The sequence below is a fragment of the Gopherus flavomarginatus genome, chromosome 7 (assembly GCF_025201925.1).
Source record: "Gopherus flavomarginatus isolate rGopFla2 chromosome 7, rGopFla2.mat.asm, whole genome shotgun sequence".
In the NCBI taxonomy this organism is placed as follows: Eukaryota; Metazoa; Chordata; order Testudines; family Testudinidae; genus Gopherus; species Gopherus flavomarginatus.
In genome coordinates this window covers 92,118,279-92,135,235 of record NC_066623.1, presented here as the reverse complement: position 1 = coordinate 92,135,235, position 16,957 = coordinate 92,118,279, and the positions used below count along the sequence as shown (strand labels likewise).

Below are 16,957 nucleotides of genomic sequence, written 5' to 3'. Positions count from 1 at the left end.
GCTCAATTTCATTCTTACCAGTTACTAGAATGTCATCCAAGCAGTGCTGTGGTCCTGTCAATCCACTCCAATACCTGTCAAGTTGGGCCAACGTAATACCCAAAATAAATGATGGTAGCAATACACATCACTATTGTTAACAATTCCAGTGATTCTTCCTCCTCTTGTAGATGTAAGCAAGTTTGGAATGGCTCGATTTTGCTAGGCTTGCAGAGGTCTTCAATCAGTGAATGTGGGTATTTTTCTGCTCAGGCCACTGAACTTATTACTACTGAAAACCACCACAAATGCCAATGGTGAATTTTGAAATATGAATGTGTCTACACACAACAGGCATTGCTCATCCACTATATGCAACAGGTGGAAGAACTGCTGTCTTTGTGTTCCAAAAAGGATTTGAGCTTTGGGCTGTTGTTGTGTGGTACTATCCCTCTCTGCTGGGCTGGTTTAATGGTTAGCTTTAAAGGTTTTTGCATTTAACTCAGTTTGCTCTCCCCATTATATAAATTTGTGGCCAATTTAGCTATATCTTTTCAAGCTCTGCTTGCTCCAGAAGAGATGGATAGCCAGCGTTTAGCATGAATGTTGGCAATCTAGCTGCTGATCTATGAAGTTCAAACTGCACGTCCATAGTCCTCAGCATGGTCACGGATTGCCCTAGGAATGTCCATATCATAGTCTTGGTAGATTGTAGACGACAACTACATTTGTTATGATACAAATAATACTGTGGGTTCTGTACCCAAAGCGGACACACATCCAACTGTCTGATGAAGGAAGTATATGCAAGGACATTTCTTCTATCCTCTCATTTTGGTCCTGCTGTAGGGAATGCAAACTCTTCCATACCATGCCTGGTAGGCCTTCATTTTTGTTCAGGTACTTACCAGTACCAGTCTTTGGTGCAATCATGCTTAACACATTGCATTTCACTACACTGTATTTCTTTTCTTCATCCCCCTCCTTGGTCAAGTCCAGTTTCCACCGTTTATTTCAGTCTTGTACAGCCTGCTCAGGTTTCTGAGTGTCATGCTGATGGATCTGGCTTCTTTCTCTATTGCTCTGCATAATGTTTCTCCAGGTCACCCTTTTCTCCTCTTTCTAGTTGGTGTCCATATTAACACTTCCCATGAAATCCATGTCGGTGGCATCTTAAAGCAGTGTCCAAAATATGTGCATCATCTTCCTACTATATTTGATGCTTTACATTGATTTGCTCAATTTAGAATTTCTGATGATCCAAGAAAATCTTCCCAATGGATTCTGAAGATCTCTCTCAGCCATTTAGTTTGGAATGAGGTGATCTTATCAATTTCTGTTGTAGATTTCTATCACTATGCTTCACAAAGGAGTACAGACATGATTCTGGTGTTAAAATTTCATATTTTTTCATCAATGTCAATCATGCTACTTTTCCAAATCTTTTCAAGTTTATGAAACCTAATTGCTGATTTTGATATCCGTTGCTTAGCATCTGCCACGGTTTCATTATCATTGCACATCTCACTCGCTGGATAGGTAAAATGACTGAATTCTTCTAGTGTTTCTTCATCCATTAAAATAGTTAGTTTTGCGACACAGATAACTGTATATTTTGTCTTCCCTTTATTGACGAACAAACCAACCTGTTTTTCTGTATCTGCCAATAACTGGGTCTCTTCTTCCATTAAGCAATGTTTTGAACTAAGCGGGACAATATTAGCAGCAAGAAGGCGATACAATTTTGCTCTATCACTGGTCCATAAAATTCCTTGGTTGCCCTTCTGCAGTTACTTCCCCCATGAAATAGTGACTAGTGCAAACAATTGTGGAGACACTTCCTTGCCTTACTCCAGTTATCACTGCAACTGACTGATATGATCTCTGAATGCACATTCAGCAGCATCAGACAGATCCTTGACTATTCTAATTATTTTTGCTAATATTCCATAGCATGCCATAATTTTCCAAAGACTGTCTTTGTATACATTGTCAAAAGCCTTCTGGAAATCAGCCATACCAATTCTTTATAAATATCAACTCATTATTTCTGAAAGATCAGTTTTTCCACATATTTCACCCCACCAACAAATTTAACCTAACACTGGCATATAGCCTGAAAGCTCCCCTGCTACTGTGCATATTTGTAGATATATTCACATATTGGATTCCCTTACATCAATTTCAATATTAACTGTAATTTCTACAGCTTTTATATACTTGACCAGGTGTAGAAAATGGTCTCATTTACTGCATCACATTCACACTGTTCTACAAAACAAGAATGACAAAAACTGGAAAACTATTTCTTTTACCAGATTAGAAGCCCTCTTAGCAGTCACCACTAGCTTGATTTGCATACCTGGTCGATCACGGATGCCCCAGTGCTACCTCATTTCAAGCACTCTCTCAAGATGTCCACCTGAACCCAAACGGTGTTTCCCTCCACTCTGCCACTGATAATTTTACCTTTTTCATTTAGTGCTCAGCCTTTCTTTTCCCCTTTTTTTTCCAGTTTTTCCCGCTCACCATGGAGCATCACTCTCTCTCTCTCTCATCTGAGGACAAGGAAGACTTCAGAAATGCACAATAAAGGGAAAATATACTGGTTCCATCTTCTAGATCCTCCTCCAGCATAAGACCTGAACAGACTCCCACTAAATCAATACAAAGATTCCCATAGGGCATGAAGTGCAATCACTGGAATTTAAGTAACAGTCTTGGTCATCACAACAAGTCTGGTCTCTTAGAATATGAAACACAAAGGAAGAATTAAAGTTCGGGAAGAGGGAGGAGAGAGAGAGAGAGAGAGAGAGAGAGAGAAAAAGACCATCTTATAGTCTTTTAGCTGTCACTTCAATATGTGAACAGGAGAGGCAAAATGCCCCTTCCTCCCCGCACCCTGCTCCAAGCTTTTGGACAAGATATGAATTTTCAGTGGCAGAGATTTCTGACCATCTGGAAGATAATCTCTCAGGCACTGAAAAAACTAGTGTAAACTTTATGATGATATTGAGGTGGGCAAAGACTGAGACCGCTTGTATGTGGTTTAATGCCAAACACAAAAATATTAAGGTTGCTTGAGTCCTGGAGCTCTCTAGAATTTATAGTTATGTTTTCAGGTCCATTTTCAAGGGCATAAAGGGATGACAAAATAAACTGCTTACCAAAAAGCCGGTGATCTAATAGCCCAGTAATTAGCATTTCAACCTGCTGGCTCTTCTCCTCTCAGCTCTACCCCCTTAAAATTCCCATCATCTTATTATTGCCTTCATCCTCTAAGCCACAAACACCAAAGAGGAATTCTAATCATTAGCAGCCATTTAGTGCTTCCAATTGCAAACATTTAACAAGCATCACTACTACTAATCCGTATTGGGATAATACATCATGCTGTCCCAAAGGGCTAAAGAAACCCATAAAACCATATGACATCAACATTCTGGTGGCACAAAGTGTTAAGCACCAGTACAACATAGATCAGGATTTAATACATTTTACTTGAGTGGCAGCAAACTGAGCATAACTGCAGAAGTGCACCCTGAAAAAAAAACGGGATTTATATTTTAGCATGCTGGCAGGAAAGAAAAACATACCAAAATCATGCTATCCGAGATGTCTGTACAGAGAACAGCAGAGACCAGAATTTTAGAACAGACCACTTGAGTGCAAGATCACACAGAAAAGGTACAGGCGGCACGGTGAGACAGAAGAGGAGAGAGAAAAATGCTACAAAGGAAAGGAGAACAGAGAGTTCTTAAGTAACGGGTGAGGGACAAAGACGAACAAAGACTGAGCAAATTGTCATTTGTCTGCCCATCAAGCAAATTCCTAGATGTTCTCACATGTTAAGAAATGTCAAAATCTGCTGTAAAATTTACTTGCAAGCCCTTTCCAAATCTAGCAATTAACTATCTCCGAGGTTATCCATTTGTGTTAACTAGATCTACTGCCATTATGATGTACATGTCAATGAGCAGATGGAAGTGCTAACACAGAATGCACGCTGACTTAGGGCCTGATGCAAAGCCTATAAAAATTAACTTCAGTGGGTTTTGGGTCAGATTTTTAACTGAGTTTTTTGCATTACTCCCAGTATGCACTGCCATCACACACTAACAGTTTTCTCTGATGTCAAAGCTTATTCAAAAGCTACATTCATGTGTACAGCAAAGTAATGTATACTGAAAACATAAAAGAAATGATACCCCTGATACCTTGTATCAAAAATAAAAAACATGTTGCAGCAGAAGTTCTCAAAGCCAGACAAACCCTAACAACATTTCTGCAAAAATCTAGCTAAAAAAGGTATCTGAATCAACAGCTACAATCTTGTAAATATATATTTTTTCTATGGAAAGCTTGTGAAGTAAAAAGTGGGTTTAAAACTGAAAAGTTGATAGCATTAGTTTAGTAACCACAAACTGCAATTCGGCTTATAAAACGTTAACAACCCCCCGGCACACACGAACTCAGCACACCAGCAGGAATTGGAACTTATTTGCCTGATCTCTGAGAAATCTGACTCAGAGAAATAAGATGGAGTTAACCTAGAAAGAGCAGAGTACGACATTTTGAAACTATAATGATATGCTTCATTACACGCCAGAGTGCAGAGAGGGCTTTTAGTGGAGGAAGCTGCAGGTGCATGTTTCCCCATGCTATACACCGAGCGTTACCATTGACACAAAAGTCACTGCACTCAATATACTTACATGATGTGGCGCACACACATTTTTGGACTCTGACACAATTATTGTTTTGAGGGACTGGTCCAGCAGCTGTTTTGTAATCCCCATTGAAATAACTGGAGTCTGTGTGCAGGGCATTGAGTCCTGTGCACAGTTGTAGGAAATATATAATTTTCAGCTTAGCCCGCCACTCTGAGTCCTCTCTGCAGCTCTTCACCCACCTATTGATCCCCCATGTGGAGATCCAGAACTACAATTCCTTCAGCAGCTCCACATGGAGTGAGCAGGGAGCCTTCAGCCCTGCACCGGTTCACTCTCCGGGGAGAATTACCTTCTTCCCCAGACCCATCCCACAGCCAGTCTCAAGTGGCAATAAGAAAAGGTGAGAATAGCTCTTGGGCTTTCTAAAGGACAGACTCCCTTCCTTCTAGGCAGAAGTGCTGCTGCTTCTGAAAACAAAGGGAAGACTGAGCCACTGAGTAGCACAGTGTAGAAAGAGTAGCTAGCTATACAGGGAAATCAGGGAGTTCACTCCCTACAAAGCCCATTAGCCCCCTAGACACAGTGGTGCTGGAACAACTTATATAGTGGAGGGACTGAGAGATATTGAATCAAACTGTAAACCCTGAATATAATGGAATCCACTTGAAGCCAGGGCATTCCAGCAGCTAAGCCTAGACACACTCCTTTACAATAAAAGAGAACATTTGGGAAGGTTAGGGGATAAGCATGAGAGAAGAACTTGGATCTGATATTGCGGAAAGGCAGATGGAGGGCATGAATTATCTGCTAGGATCATCTACTGATATCTCAACTAATCAATTCCTTGACACTGCAGGGACGTTAGCATTGGTTGTGCCTCAGTCTCTCCTGTTCTCTGCCTATGACAAACAGTTAAATCTGAGGACTGAAATGCTTTCATCTAAATAAAGTATTGATGGAGGTATCTGGGTGAAATTTAATGGAAGTAAAGCTAGATCAGTGGTTCTCAAACTTTTGTACTGGTGACCCCTTTCATATAGAAAGCCTCTGAGTGCGACCTCCCCTTATAAATTAAAAACACTTTTTAATATATTTAACACCATTATAAATGCTGAATGCAAAGTGGGGTTTGGGGTGGAGGCTGACAGCTCGCGACCCCCCATGTAATAACCTCATGACGCCCTGAGAGGTCCCGACCCCCAGTTTGAGAACCTCTGAGCTAGATGATCTAATAGTCCATTCTGGCCTTAAAAAAATCTATGAAACTATGAAGTGAACTACTGATTAAGACCAATGGGAGAACACGATTTGAAGCATGAGAAGAAGTATAGGGGTGTCAATGGAAGCAAGGAGGTATGGGCAAGTCATTACAATTTTGGAAGGTAGAACATTAGGAGGAATTCCTCTTCTGTGGAAGGTGTATGTGTGACGTTGCAGTCTATATGATTTTATAAAAATTTGATAATGAGTGAATATAATGTAACTGGAATACGCTTCATGCAAAAGGTCTCTTGTAAGGTATCATTACAAAGTTTATAATCTATTGAGTGTGATCATCCTATCTGTATAAATGTACCGCTCTTGTATCTGAAACTAGAAATATGAAATATAACTCTGAGGGCCTATTGTAATTATGCAAAGTGTGGGCCATTAATGGTGGTTTGGAATCTTGATGACTCCCATTACCCAGGACAACTGTCTGCAGATGGGTGTGTTTTACCTGTAAGTCTTTCTGTATACTGTGTGCTGGCAAGTGGGCAATGAAGTCTTGCAGTGACATGTGATCATGTCACCTGCTCTGGAGTTCATCTTTAACCTGATGTCTTTCCATTGAGAAGAAGGGGGTGGAAACAAAGGTGGAAGGACAAAGGATTCCTGCCTTATGCAACAGATATATAAAAGGGTGAAACAGAACAAAGCGGAGAGAGGAGCCATCATGAAGAATCCCCTAGGTACCACTCAAGCTGGAACAAGAGCTGTACCAGGGGAAAGAATTGTGCCCAGGCCTGGAAGGTGTCCAGTCTGAGGAAAAAACTTACTGAAGTATCTCTAAAGGTGAGATTATCTGTATTCAGTTTGACTAGACATAGATTTGTGCATTTTATTTTATTTTGCTGGTGACTTACTTTGTTCTGTCTGTTACTACTTGGAACAACTTAAATCCTACTTTCTGTATTTAATAACATCACTTTTTACTTATTAATTGACCCAGAGTATGTATTAATATCTGGGGGAGTAAACAGCTGTGCATATCTCTCTATCAGTGTTACAGAGGGCGAACAATTTATGAGTTTACCCTGCATTAGCTTTATACAGGGTAAAATGGATTTATTTGGGTATAGACCCCATTGGGAGTTGGGCATCTGAGTTTTAAAGACAAGCACACTTCTGTGAGCTGCTTTCAGGTAAACCTGCAGCTTTGGGGCAAACAACTCAGACCCTGGGTCTTTGCTGGAGCAGATGGGAGTGTCTGGCTCAGCAAGACAGGATGCTGGAGTCCTGAGCTGGCAGGGAAACCAGGTATAGAAGTAGTTTTGGCACGTCGGGTGGCAGCTCCCAAGAGGGTTTCTGTGATCCAACCTGTGGAAGGTAGAGCATTAGGAAGAATTCCAATTCTGGGTGGGGGGACAGGGGGGAGGTAGGTAGGATATACTGACATAAGGAAGGAGTGAAGGTGTGAGCTGTTAAGTGAAGAAACCTATAGAGAAAGGCTTAAACAGTTTTACATGACTTATTACTTGCAGTTAAACTCCTCTAATATTGCTCTTTTCCTTTTTTTAAAAACACACTATTCTAATGAAATTTTTTATCCATTACTAAATGGGGAATATGATTATCTACAGCATCATTTTCTATCGTAATGTATTTTAAATCTAGCCATCTCCTTTTATGCCTGTTAGAGCGCCCAATGATCCTGTCATTCTTATTTATTTTCCCTTGACTTTTCACTATGTAAATTGTACTCTACTGTATTAATTCTGCCATAGTATTTGTTCTATTGATAGAGGCCCACTCTTCCCATGTGAATTTCTCTTTATTTTCCACTAATAAATATAGCCATATATATATAATTTTATAGGGTCAATTAATGCCACATAGGCAAACAGAAAAGACAAATATATTTACAACTAGAGGAAATTTAGCAATTGTACCAATAGCACTTCATGTATTAAGCTTTTCAAATCTCTTCGTGGACATCAACAAAAATTTGGTAAAACAACAATTACATTTTTGCATCACAACAACTTGAAGATGTTAAACACAAATGCAGTAGATATGTAATTACCAGTTTGTTTCATAAACAGGATGTGGAACGTATCCTAAAACATTTCAGATAAACAGAATTGCTTGGCGATTTACAGCACTCCTACGGATAGATTCACAACCCCATAGATGAACTTTTGATCCCATTTCTGAACAGGAATCTGCTAACTTATATGTATATATTACTTTTAATGATAAATTTTACTTAAAGATTTTTATATAAAAACTACGGCTGTCAAGTGATTAAAAAATTCGTGTGATTAATTTCACTGTTAAACAATAAGAGAATACCATTTAAATATTTTTTATGTTTTCTACATTTTCAAATATATTGATTTCAATTACAACACAGAATACAATGTGTACAGTGCTCACTTTATATTTATTTTTATTACAAGTATTTGCACTGTAAAAAACAAAAGAAATAGTAAGTATATTTCAATTTACTTAATATAAGTACAGTAGTGCAATCTCTTTATCATGACAGTTGAATTTACAAATGCAGAATTATGTACAAAAAATAACTGCATTCAAAAAGAAAAATGTAAAACTTTAGAACCTACAAGTCCACTCAGTCCTACTTCAGCCACTCACTCAGACAAACAAGTCGGGTTACAATTTGCAGGAAATAATGCTGCCCACATCTTGTTTACAATGTCACGTGAAAGTGAGAACAGGCGTTCTCATGGCATTGTTGTAGCCGGTATCGCAAGATATTTATGTGCCAGATGTACTAAAGATTCATACGTCCCTTCATGCTTCAACCACCATTCCAGAATACATGCGTCCACACTGATGACAGGTTCTGCTTGATAACAATCCAAAGCAGAGCGGACCAACACATATTCATTTTCATCATCTGAGTCAGAGGCCACCAGCAGAAGGTTGATTTTCTTTTTTGGTGGTTCAGGTTCTGTAGCTTCCGCATCAGAGTGTTGCTCTTTTAAGACATCTGAAAGCATTTGCCACACCTCGTCCCTCTCAGATTTTGGAAGGCACTTCAGATTCCTAAACCTGGGGTCCAGAGCTGTATCTATCCTTACAATTTCATATTACCTTCTTTGAGTTTTGTCAAATCTACCGTGAAAGTGTTCTTAAAACGAACATGTGGTCGGCCATCATCCGAGACTGCTATAACACGAAATATATGGCAGAATGTGGTAAAACAGAACAGGAGACATACAATTCTCCCCCAAGGAGTTCAGTCACAAGTTTAATCAACACATTATTTTTTTAACGAGCATCTTCTGGAATGGTGGCCGAAGCATGAAAAAGCATATGAATGTTTAGCATATCTGGCATAAATACTTTGTAACGCTGGCTACAAAAGTGCCACGAGAACGCCTGTTCTCACTTTCAGGTGACACTGTAAGTAAGAAGCAGTCAGCAGTATCTCCTGTAAATGTAAACAAACTTGTTTGTCTTAGCAATTGGCTGAACAAGAAGTAGGACTGAGTAGACTTGCAGGCTCTAAAGTTTTACATTGTTTTGTTTTTGAGTGCTGTTATGTAATAACAAAAATCTACATTCGTAACTTACACTTTCATGATAAAGAGATTGCACTATAGTACTTGTATGAGGTGAATTGAAAAATACTATTTCTTTTGATTCATTTTTACAGTGCAAATATTTGTAATAAAAAAATATAAAGTGAGCACTGTACACTTTGTATGCTGTGTTGAAATAGAAATTAATATATTTGAAAATGTAGAAAAACATCCAAAAATATTTAATATATTTCAATTGGTATTCTACTGTTTAACAGTGCGATTGTGATTGTTTTAATCACAGTTAATTTTTGAGTGAACTGCGATTAATCGACAGATGTAATAAAAACCCAAGTCCTCCTTTCCTTCTCCTGACCTAAAGAAACCACAAATTGATTATACAAAAACTGATTCCACATTCAGTAGCACTGAGTTAATCCTACATACTACCTAAGGGCACTACCTAATAACCTGCAATGTTTCTAAGCTAGTTTTCGAAATAAAACAGTGATGACACAGTTTCATGCTTAACAGTACTGCCATCTTCTGGTTCAAAATACCATCCAGTTCAATCACACAATTACTGCTGGAACTAATAAAGTTACACAAACCATTTCAATGTATCCTACTGGAGAGACAGAATACTCAAAATCAGATTTCCCCTATGAAAATAAACTTTCAATATTTTAGTGTTATTGGTTTATCCTGTAAAAAAAATTAGTCTAAGAAGTCTGTGGAATATGTTATATAAGAAGAAAATATTTGAGATACTTAGTCTAAATGGAGCACAGGCAATGCCACCAAATGACAGGCAAATGACAGAGGTTTTTCTTAAAAGCTTTTAATTGCCCTAGTATAAAAGGCAGCCAGAGAATACTACCAATACTGAGGTATCTCGTGGCAATGATAAAGCAATTACTGATGCTAAGAGCATCATAGGGTTCAAAAAATAATTGGGCATTCTACTGAAAACTACATGCAGAACTACAGAAGTAAGGATAAAAAAAGTTTTGTATAAATATAAACCCTCCAACTTCTGGGCACAGACTACCCTGGTGGTCTTCAAACAAGGAAACACTGACAAGAGTAAGAGGAATATTAGCTGCTGACATATAGTAAGAATGGACCTTCAGTTACCTAAATGAGTCCTCTTTATTTAGGATTGGACGGATTAGATTTTTATTGGTAAGGTTCGACTTCATCATACACATACAAGACAAAAAATATTTTTAGATAGGCAAAGGAAGGGCGCTGCTGCCAGAGAACTTAGAAGCAGCTGAGAATCCTGTGGCAGCTTATAGACTAACAGACGTTTTGGAGCATGAGCTTTCGTGGGTGAATACCCACTTCGTCAGATGCATGTAGTGGAAATTTCCAGGGGCAGGTATATATAGGCAAGCAAGCTAGAGATAATGAGGTTAGTTCAATCAGGGAGGATGAGGCCCTGTTCTAGCAGTTGAGGTGTGAAAACCAAGGGAGGAGAAACTGGTTCTGTAGTTGGCAAGCCATTCACAGTCTTTGTTTAATCCTGCGCTGATGGTGTCAAATCTGCAGATGAACTGAAGCTCAGCAGTTTCTCTTTGAAGTCTGGTCCTGAAGTTTTTTTGCTGCAGGATGGCCACCTTAACGTCTGCTATAGTGTGGCCAGGGAGGCTGAAGTGTTCTCCTACAGGTTTTTGTATATTGCCATTCCTAATATCTGATCTGTGTCCATTTATCCTTTTCCGTAGAGACTGTCCAGTTTGGCCGATGTACATACCAGAGGGGCATTGCTGGCATATGATGGCGTATATTAATTACATTGGTGGACGTGCAGGTGAATGAACCGGTGATGGTGTGGCTGATCTGGTTAGGTCCTGTGATGGTGTCGTTGGTGTAGATATGTGGGCAGAGTTGGCATCGAGGTTGGCAGGTTGTCTGTGGGCGAGGACTGGCCTGCCACCCAAGGCCTGTGAAAGTGTGGGATCATTGTCCAGGATGGGTTGTAGATGGGTTGTAGATGATGCCTCCAACGCATCATCAGGGATCTACAACCCATCCTGGACAACGATCCCACATTTTCACAGGCCTTGGGTGGCAGGCCAGTCCTCGCCCACAGACAACCTGCCAACCTGAAACATATTCTCACCAGTAACTGCACACCGCACCATAGTAACTCTAGCTCAGGAACCAATCCATGCAACAAACCTCGATGCCAACTCTGCCCACATATCTACACCAGCGACACCATCACAGGACCTAACCAGATCAGCCACACCATCACCGGTTCATTCACCTGCACGTCCACCAATGTAATTAATATACGCCATCATATGCCAGCAATGCCCCTCTGGTATGTACATCGGCCAAACTGGACAGTCTCTACGGAAAAGGATAAATGGACACAAATCAGATATTAGGAATGGCAATATACAAAAACCTGTAGGAGAACACTTCAGCCTCCCTGGCCACACTATAGCAGACGTTAAGGTGGCCATCCTGCAGCAAAAAAACTTCAGGACCAGACTTCAAAGAGAAACTGCTGAGCTTCAGTTCATCTGCAGATTTGACACCATCAGCGCAGGATTAAACAAAGACTGTGAATGGCTTGCCAACTACAGAACCAGTTTCTCCTCCCTTGGTTTTCACACCTCAACTGCTAGAACAGAGCCTCATCCTCCCTGATTGAACTAACCTCATTATCTCTAGCTTGCTTGCATATATATACCTGCCCCTGGAAATTTCCACTACATGCATCTGACGAAGTGGGTATTCACCCACGAAAGCTCATGCTCCAAAACGTCTGTTAGTCTATAAGCTGCTACAGGATTCTTTGCTGCTTTTACAGATCCAGACTAACACGGCTGTCCCTCTGATACAGAGAACTTAGAGTTTGATTTAAGAATATTTACTATGTATATTTTGACATGGGATGTGTTGCCAATTTGTGTTTTAACAGTTATAAAGCTTTAACTCTTAGAATCTCATTGTCCGTCACTAAATAATTACACTGTTCAACACACACACAATTTCCTGAAACTATGAATATGTAAACAGTTGAAAAAGCTAAAAAATGCTTAAAAATAAATATATTACCCATCAAAATCATAAAAATATAAATAAAAGCACCAAGCCTACACTTACTGTGTGAAAAGTAGAAAGGGTTATTTCCTGCAAAGGAATATCTTTTACAGATGTTGCCCATTCCATTAGCTGTGTCTGAACCTTAACTGCCAGGGATTTAGCCCAATTATCGATATGAACTTCCACCATTTGTTTTAAGAAAGTATTAAACAATGAAGCTTAATTATCAAGGACAACAAAGCTAAAAATGACCTTACTTTATCTTGAATTCACTTTACACTATCACTCGCATGTGAAAAGGACATCGCTAATATGTAATGTCACCTCCATGGTTAGGGATCTCCTCCTCATGACAAGAGCTGAAAAGAAGAAAGTGATCAACCTGGCTAGTGAGAGCTCCTACCTGAGTCTGACAGACTGAAGGCTCAAAACTTGATAAACATCTTAAACTCTGCAAATCCCACTTCTCTAAAATACACGATTCCTTCCATCCCTTACTGTTTCCATTAGATCATTTTAGTTTGCTTAAAAAGGGATTTAAAAAAAAAAAACAAACCAACTGAACTCAGGATCCCAAGACCTTTCATTTCTGGCAACTCTAGGTTCCGTCAGTGCTGAGGTGTTTGTAAAGTGAAGCCTATGAAGTTACAATAGCTCAGATTGAAAGTGCTCCGAAGGAAGAAACTAGTATTTTTTTAAATGAAACTTTTATTCTACTCACAAATATTTCACTATTTGGATGGGGCTAGAAAGGAAGCTCTTTCTTTTGGGTAACTGCTGATTTCACTTCACAGAAGTCTCAACCCAAACCAAGGGTACGTCCAGACTACCCACTGCATCGGCAGGTAGCAATCAATCTATCAGGGATCGATATATCGCATCTCGTCTAGACACGATATATCGATCCCCGAATGTGCTCCCGTTGACTCCGGAACTCCACCAGGGCAAGCGGTGGTAGCAGAGTCAACAGGGGAGCCGCGGCCATCGATCCCGTGCCGTGAGGATGGGAGGTACGTCGACTTCAGCTATGTTATTCCCATAGCTGAAGTTGCGTATGTTACATCGAAACCACCATCACCCCCCCAGTGTAGATCAGGCCCAAGTAAAACTTCAAAAGTTATACACAACAGACATCATAGCTGATGCTCAAGATGAAATTGCCAGCTGTAATCTGGTAGTACAGCTATAGTTAATGAGCTGTTGTGCAACTGTGTAGTAAGAGTAACAGCTAAGCAATTACGTAAAACAAGGACAAAGTTTCACTGAAGAGCTCTGGCAAAGTCAAAGCAGAGAGGGAAAAAGGAACCTTGAGTGGTTTGCCATTTGTATGATCCCAAAATTGAATTTCCTTGTAATACAGGGCTGCATTTTCATTATTTATTACCTGTCAGGAGTAACCAGTATTTTAAAGAAACAGTCCTTATCTGTTTGAATTAATTATGTGCATTAGACTCTAGCAAGTTTAAATGCAAGCAAGAGCTCTTTTTAATGCTGACTACTAAAGACTGAACTGGAGTCACATCTTCTTCAAGGGCCTCCATTTCCTGAACAAAGCTAAAGGCTGAGAAAATGGAATGAGCTTTGGAGGAAGACACTGCCAGTAGGATAAACACACAGCTTGGGCAAATGCACAAAAGGGGCCTACAGGCAGCTTCTGGCCTAGGTGATGAGGGTGTGCAACAAATAAAAGCTGCCCTTGCCTGGCAGAACCCCTTGGGAAGGTAGCATCATAAACACAGCTTGTACTCCTGAGGATGAAACCCACTAGGGTGACAGCTGCTTCCACCGGCACAGTTTGATCCCACTATGCTATCTGGGGTAACTTTAGTCGAATATTTATTGCAGAGGTAGAAGCTAAGTTGAGTAAGGGATGGAGAATCCAGTAGACTTTTTAGTTTGTCCAGTGCTCAGCAGGTATGCCAGAAATGTGATTCTATATAAGTGGGATTTTCACTATCTATGGACACCTGTGAGCCAGAAGGGGAGACACATTGCATCAGGGATTCTGATAACATCATGCTAACTTTGAATGAAATGACATAACCTATGAGTATATATTTGCTGCAGAGTTAGCCCAGGCTCTCACTCAAGTGTCATCCCAACCCCTCTCCAGTACATACCTCCCACCTGAGTTAAGTGGTGCTTTCAACCCGGGCTAGCTGGCACAACTGAGGGAGCGGGTTAGAGCATGGGTTCTGTTTTTATTTGGGCTCATAACTCTCCAACTTTGTAGTGAGGAGACAGGCTAAATCACCTGAGTGTTATTAGTCCTCTAATGCCTTCCCCCCCATATGCACAGAAAAGGAGACAGGTTTTCCCACAATTTTCTCTCTCTCTCTCTTTGGTAGAACAAAATCCTGTAAACCAGAAAACGTTTACAGAGTTAAGTAATGCTGCTGAAAGGTAAAGCAGACTAGGTCTGGAGGCCCTATGCTAGAGGCCTCAGGGCCCGCCCTCACTCCGCCCCAGAAAAGAACAGAGAAGTACTCCAAGCAGCCTAGAGTGGCTGCAGGGGAGCAGCCAATCAGAGGGGCTGATGGAGTGACCAATCAGGGATCAGAAGGGCCATATAAAAGGAAGTAGCAGAGGCAGAGCAGTTAGTTGCTGCCTGGAACTCAAGGAGGGCACCCTGGGTACCTGGCTGGCTAGAAGAGGAGCAGGACCGCAGACAGTTCGCTGCAGACAGGACTGAGCCCAGGAAAGGCTGCCAAAGACAGGTTGCCTGGCTGGCTGGAAGTGCAGCAGGACCATGGACAGCTCAGTGCAGGCAGGCTGAGCCTAGAACCTAGCAGACTGGACAAGGGTCCCGTGATGGGCCCTGATGGTCTGGTTAAAGACTGAACCTAGGGAGGGCTGCCAAAAGGACACCAACTGAGGGTACCAAAATGGGCCCCTGTTGGGCTGGTAAAGAAGACGGTGTCTCCAGGAGGGAGCCTTGGTGCTACAGCCCCATACCAGGGCTATGAGCAAAAACTAGAGACCGTACACCCAGAAAAGGGGACTGTGTGTGAGACTCAGCCCTCTGGCTGAGTCACTGAAGACTTGCCAAAAGAATCATCAGCCAGGGAAAGTGCCTGTGAAAGATGAGTGCTAACCCATTCAGAACTGAAAGAAAAGGCGGCTCACACCTGACTAGAAGTGGACGCTCATGAGACATGGGTGCCGTCACATTCCAAAGTAGAGAGATCGCAGACATGTATTGGCCATGTATTGTGAGAGGCATGTGCTGACACTATTATAGTGACCCAGAAATGAGAGAAACTACATAAGGGGCCTTGATTTCCCTTTCTGCTTCATTAATATTTTTTAATTATGTTATCATACGGTGCCTAAAGATGTGTGTCTCCTTCTCTCCTCATCCTATAATTTTTATTTATTTTGTATTTCATATTAAAAATTCAGATCTGGGCTAGGCAGAAATCTCCGTGGTGACCGTCTAACTAGCAACACAAACCCCATCTGGAACAAGAGGGAGTGATTTTGAAAAAGGAAAAGCATAACCAAAAAAGGCATAAACCCGATTAAAACACATTTTTTAGGCCACCTTTTATTAAAAAAAAAAAAAAGAAAGAAAGAGAGAGAGAGAGGGAAAGTAGTATAGACAAGGGTGAAAATGTGAGTTTTAGTGACAATGAGCCTAAAACAAAATATCTAGATCTAAATATCCATTAAGGAGATGTGAGCAAATTTGTGACTTGACTCAATCTTTAATTTTCAGTTAAGATTTTAAAATATGTATTATACCCAGTAATCAAATGTATAAAAGTGTACAGATTAAAATATTTATATTTTTATAAAAATATGTATTACACATTTATAAACATCTATATATAAACACTACAGGGGGCACTAACTTAATACTGAGTTACTTTCTTATATTTTCTTTGCAAAGCTTTTTCCTCTTTAATATTGAGGAAAATATTATGCTTGCTTAATAAAATTAATATAATTTCAGTCCTTTTCTTTAAAAAAAAATCTTTTGAATAACTTTGTTATACAATTAAAGGAAAATGAAAAGAAACTTTTAATTACAGAATTTTTAAGATACTAAAATAAATCCTATTCCTAAAAAGCTATTAACATGTGACAGAAGCAGTAGAAAAAAATACCAAGAGAGAACCTTAGCAGCCCAAGTAAACATTTGAACGGCTCAGAGTTAATGTTGTGGTATATAAAGTAATGAGTTCAACAACTTAATTTACCATTAAAACAATTTTTTTAAACCACTGAATAAGCACAGCATTAGCCAAAATAACCTCATGAAGGGCCAAATGTATATTTAAATAAGCTTCCTTTCTGCCTAAATGGTGTTAGTAAGATGACTTTGGCATCATGTTTGAAAAAAATGTGTATTTTTTTTAGACTTTACTGTCAGTTTCACCGAAAGTAAACACAGAGGGTTGAAAGCCGGAAGACATTCATAAAGGGTATATGCCAGTGATAGTCTTCTCAAAATCTCATATCCACATACCAGGAAAAATAAAAATCTTA

The 16,957-nt window shown here is 40.0% G+C and overlaps 1 protein-coding gene across 4 annotated transcripts in view; it reads right to left on the bottom strand.

The window, feature by feature from the left end:
* PIGK (phosphatidylinositol glycan anchor biosynthesis class K) overlaps nt 1-16,957 on the bottom strand; it is a 123,737-nt gene that overhangs the window by 70,218 nt on the left and 36,562 nt on the right. Inside the window, exon 10 of one of the 4 annotated variants that reach the window (XM_050961893.1) lies at nt 12,735-12,825. The exons of the other annotated variants lie outside the window; for them this stretch is intronic. Coding sequence (XP_050817850.1) covers nt 12,774-12,825 — 52 coding nt within the window. The 3' untranslated portion in view covers nt 12,735-12,773. Of the gene's footprint in view, nt 1-12,734; nt 12,826-16,957 lie in introns of those variants that run through there. 4 annotated transcript variants of the gene reach the window in all.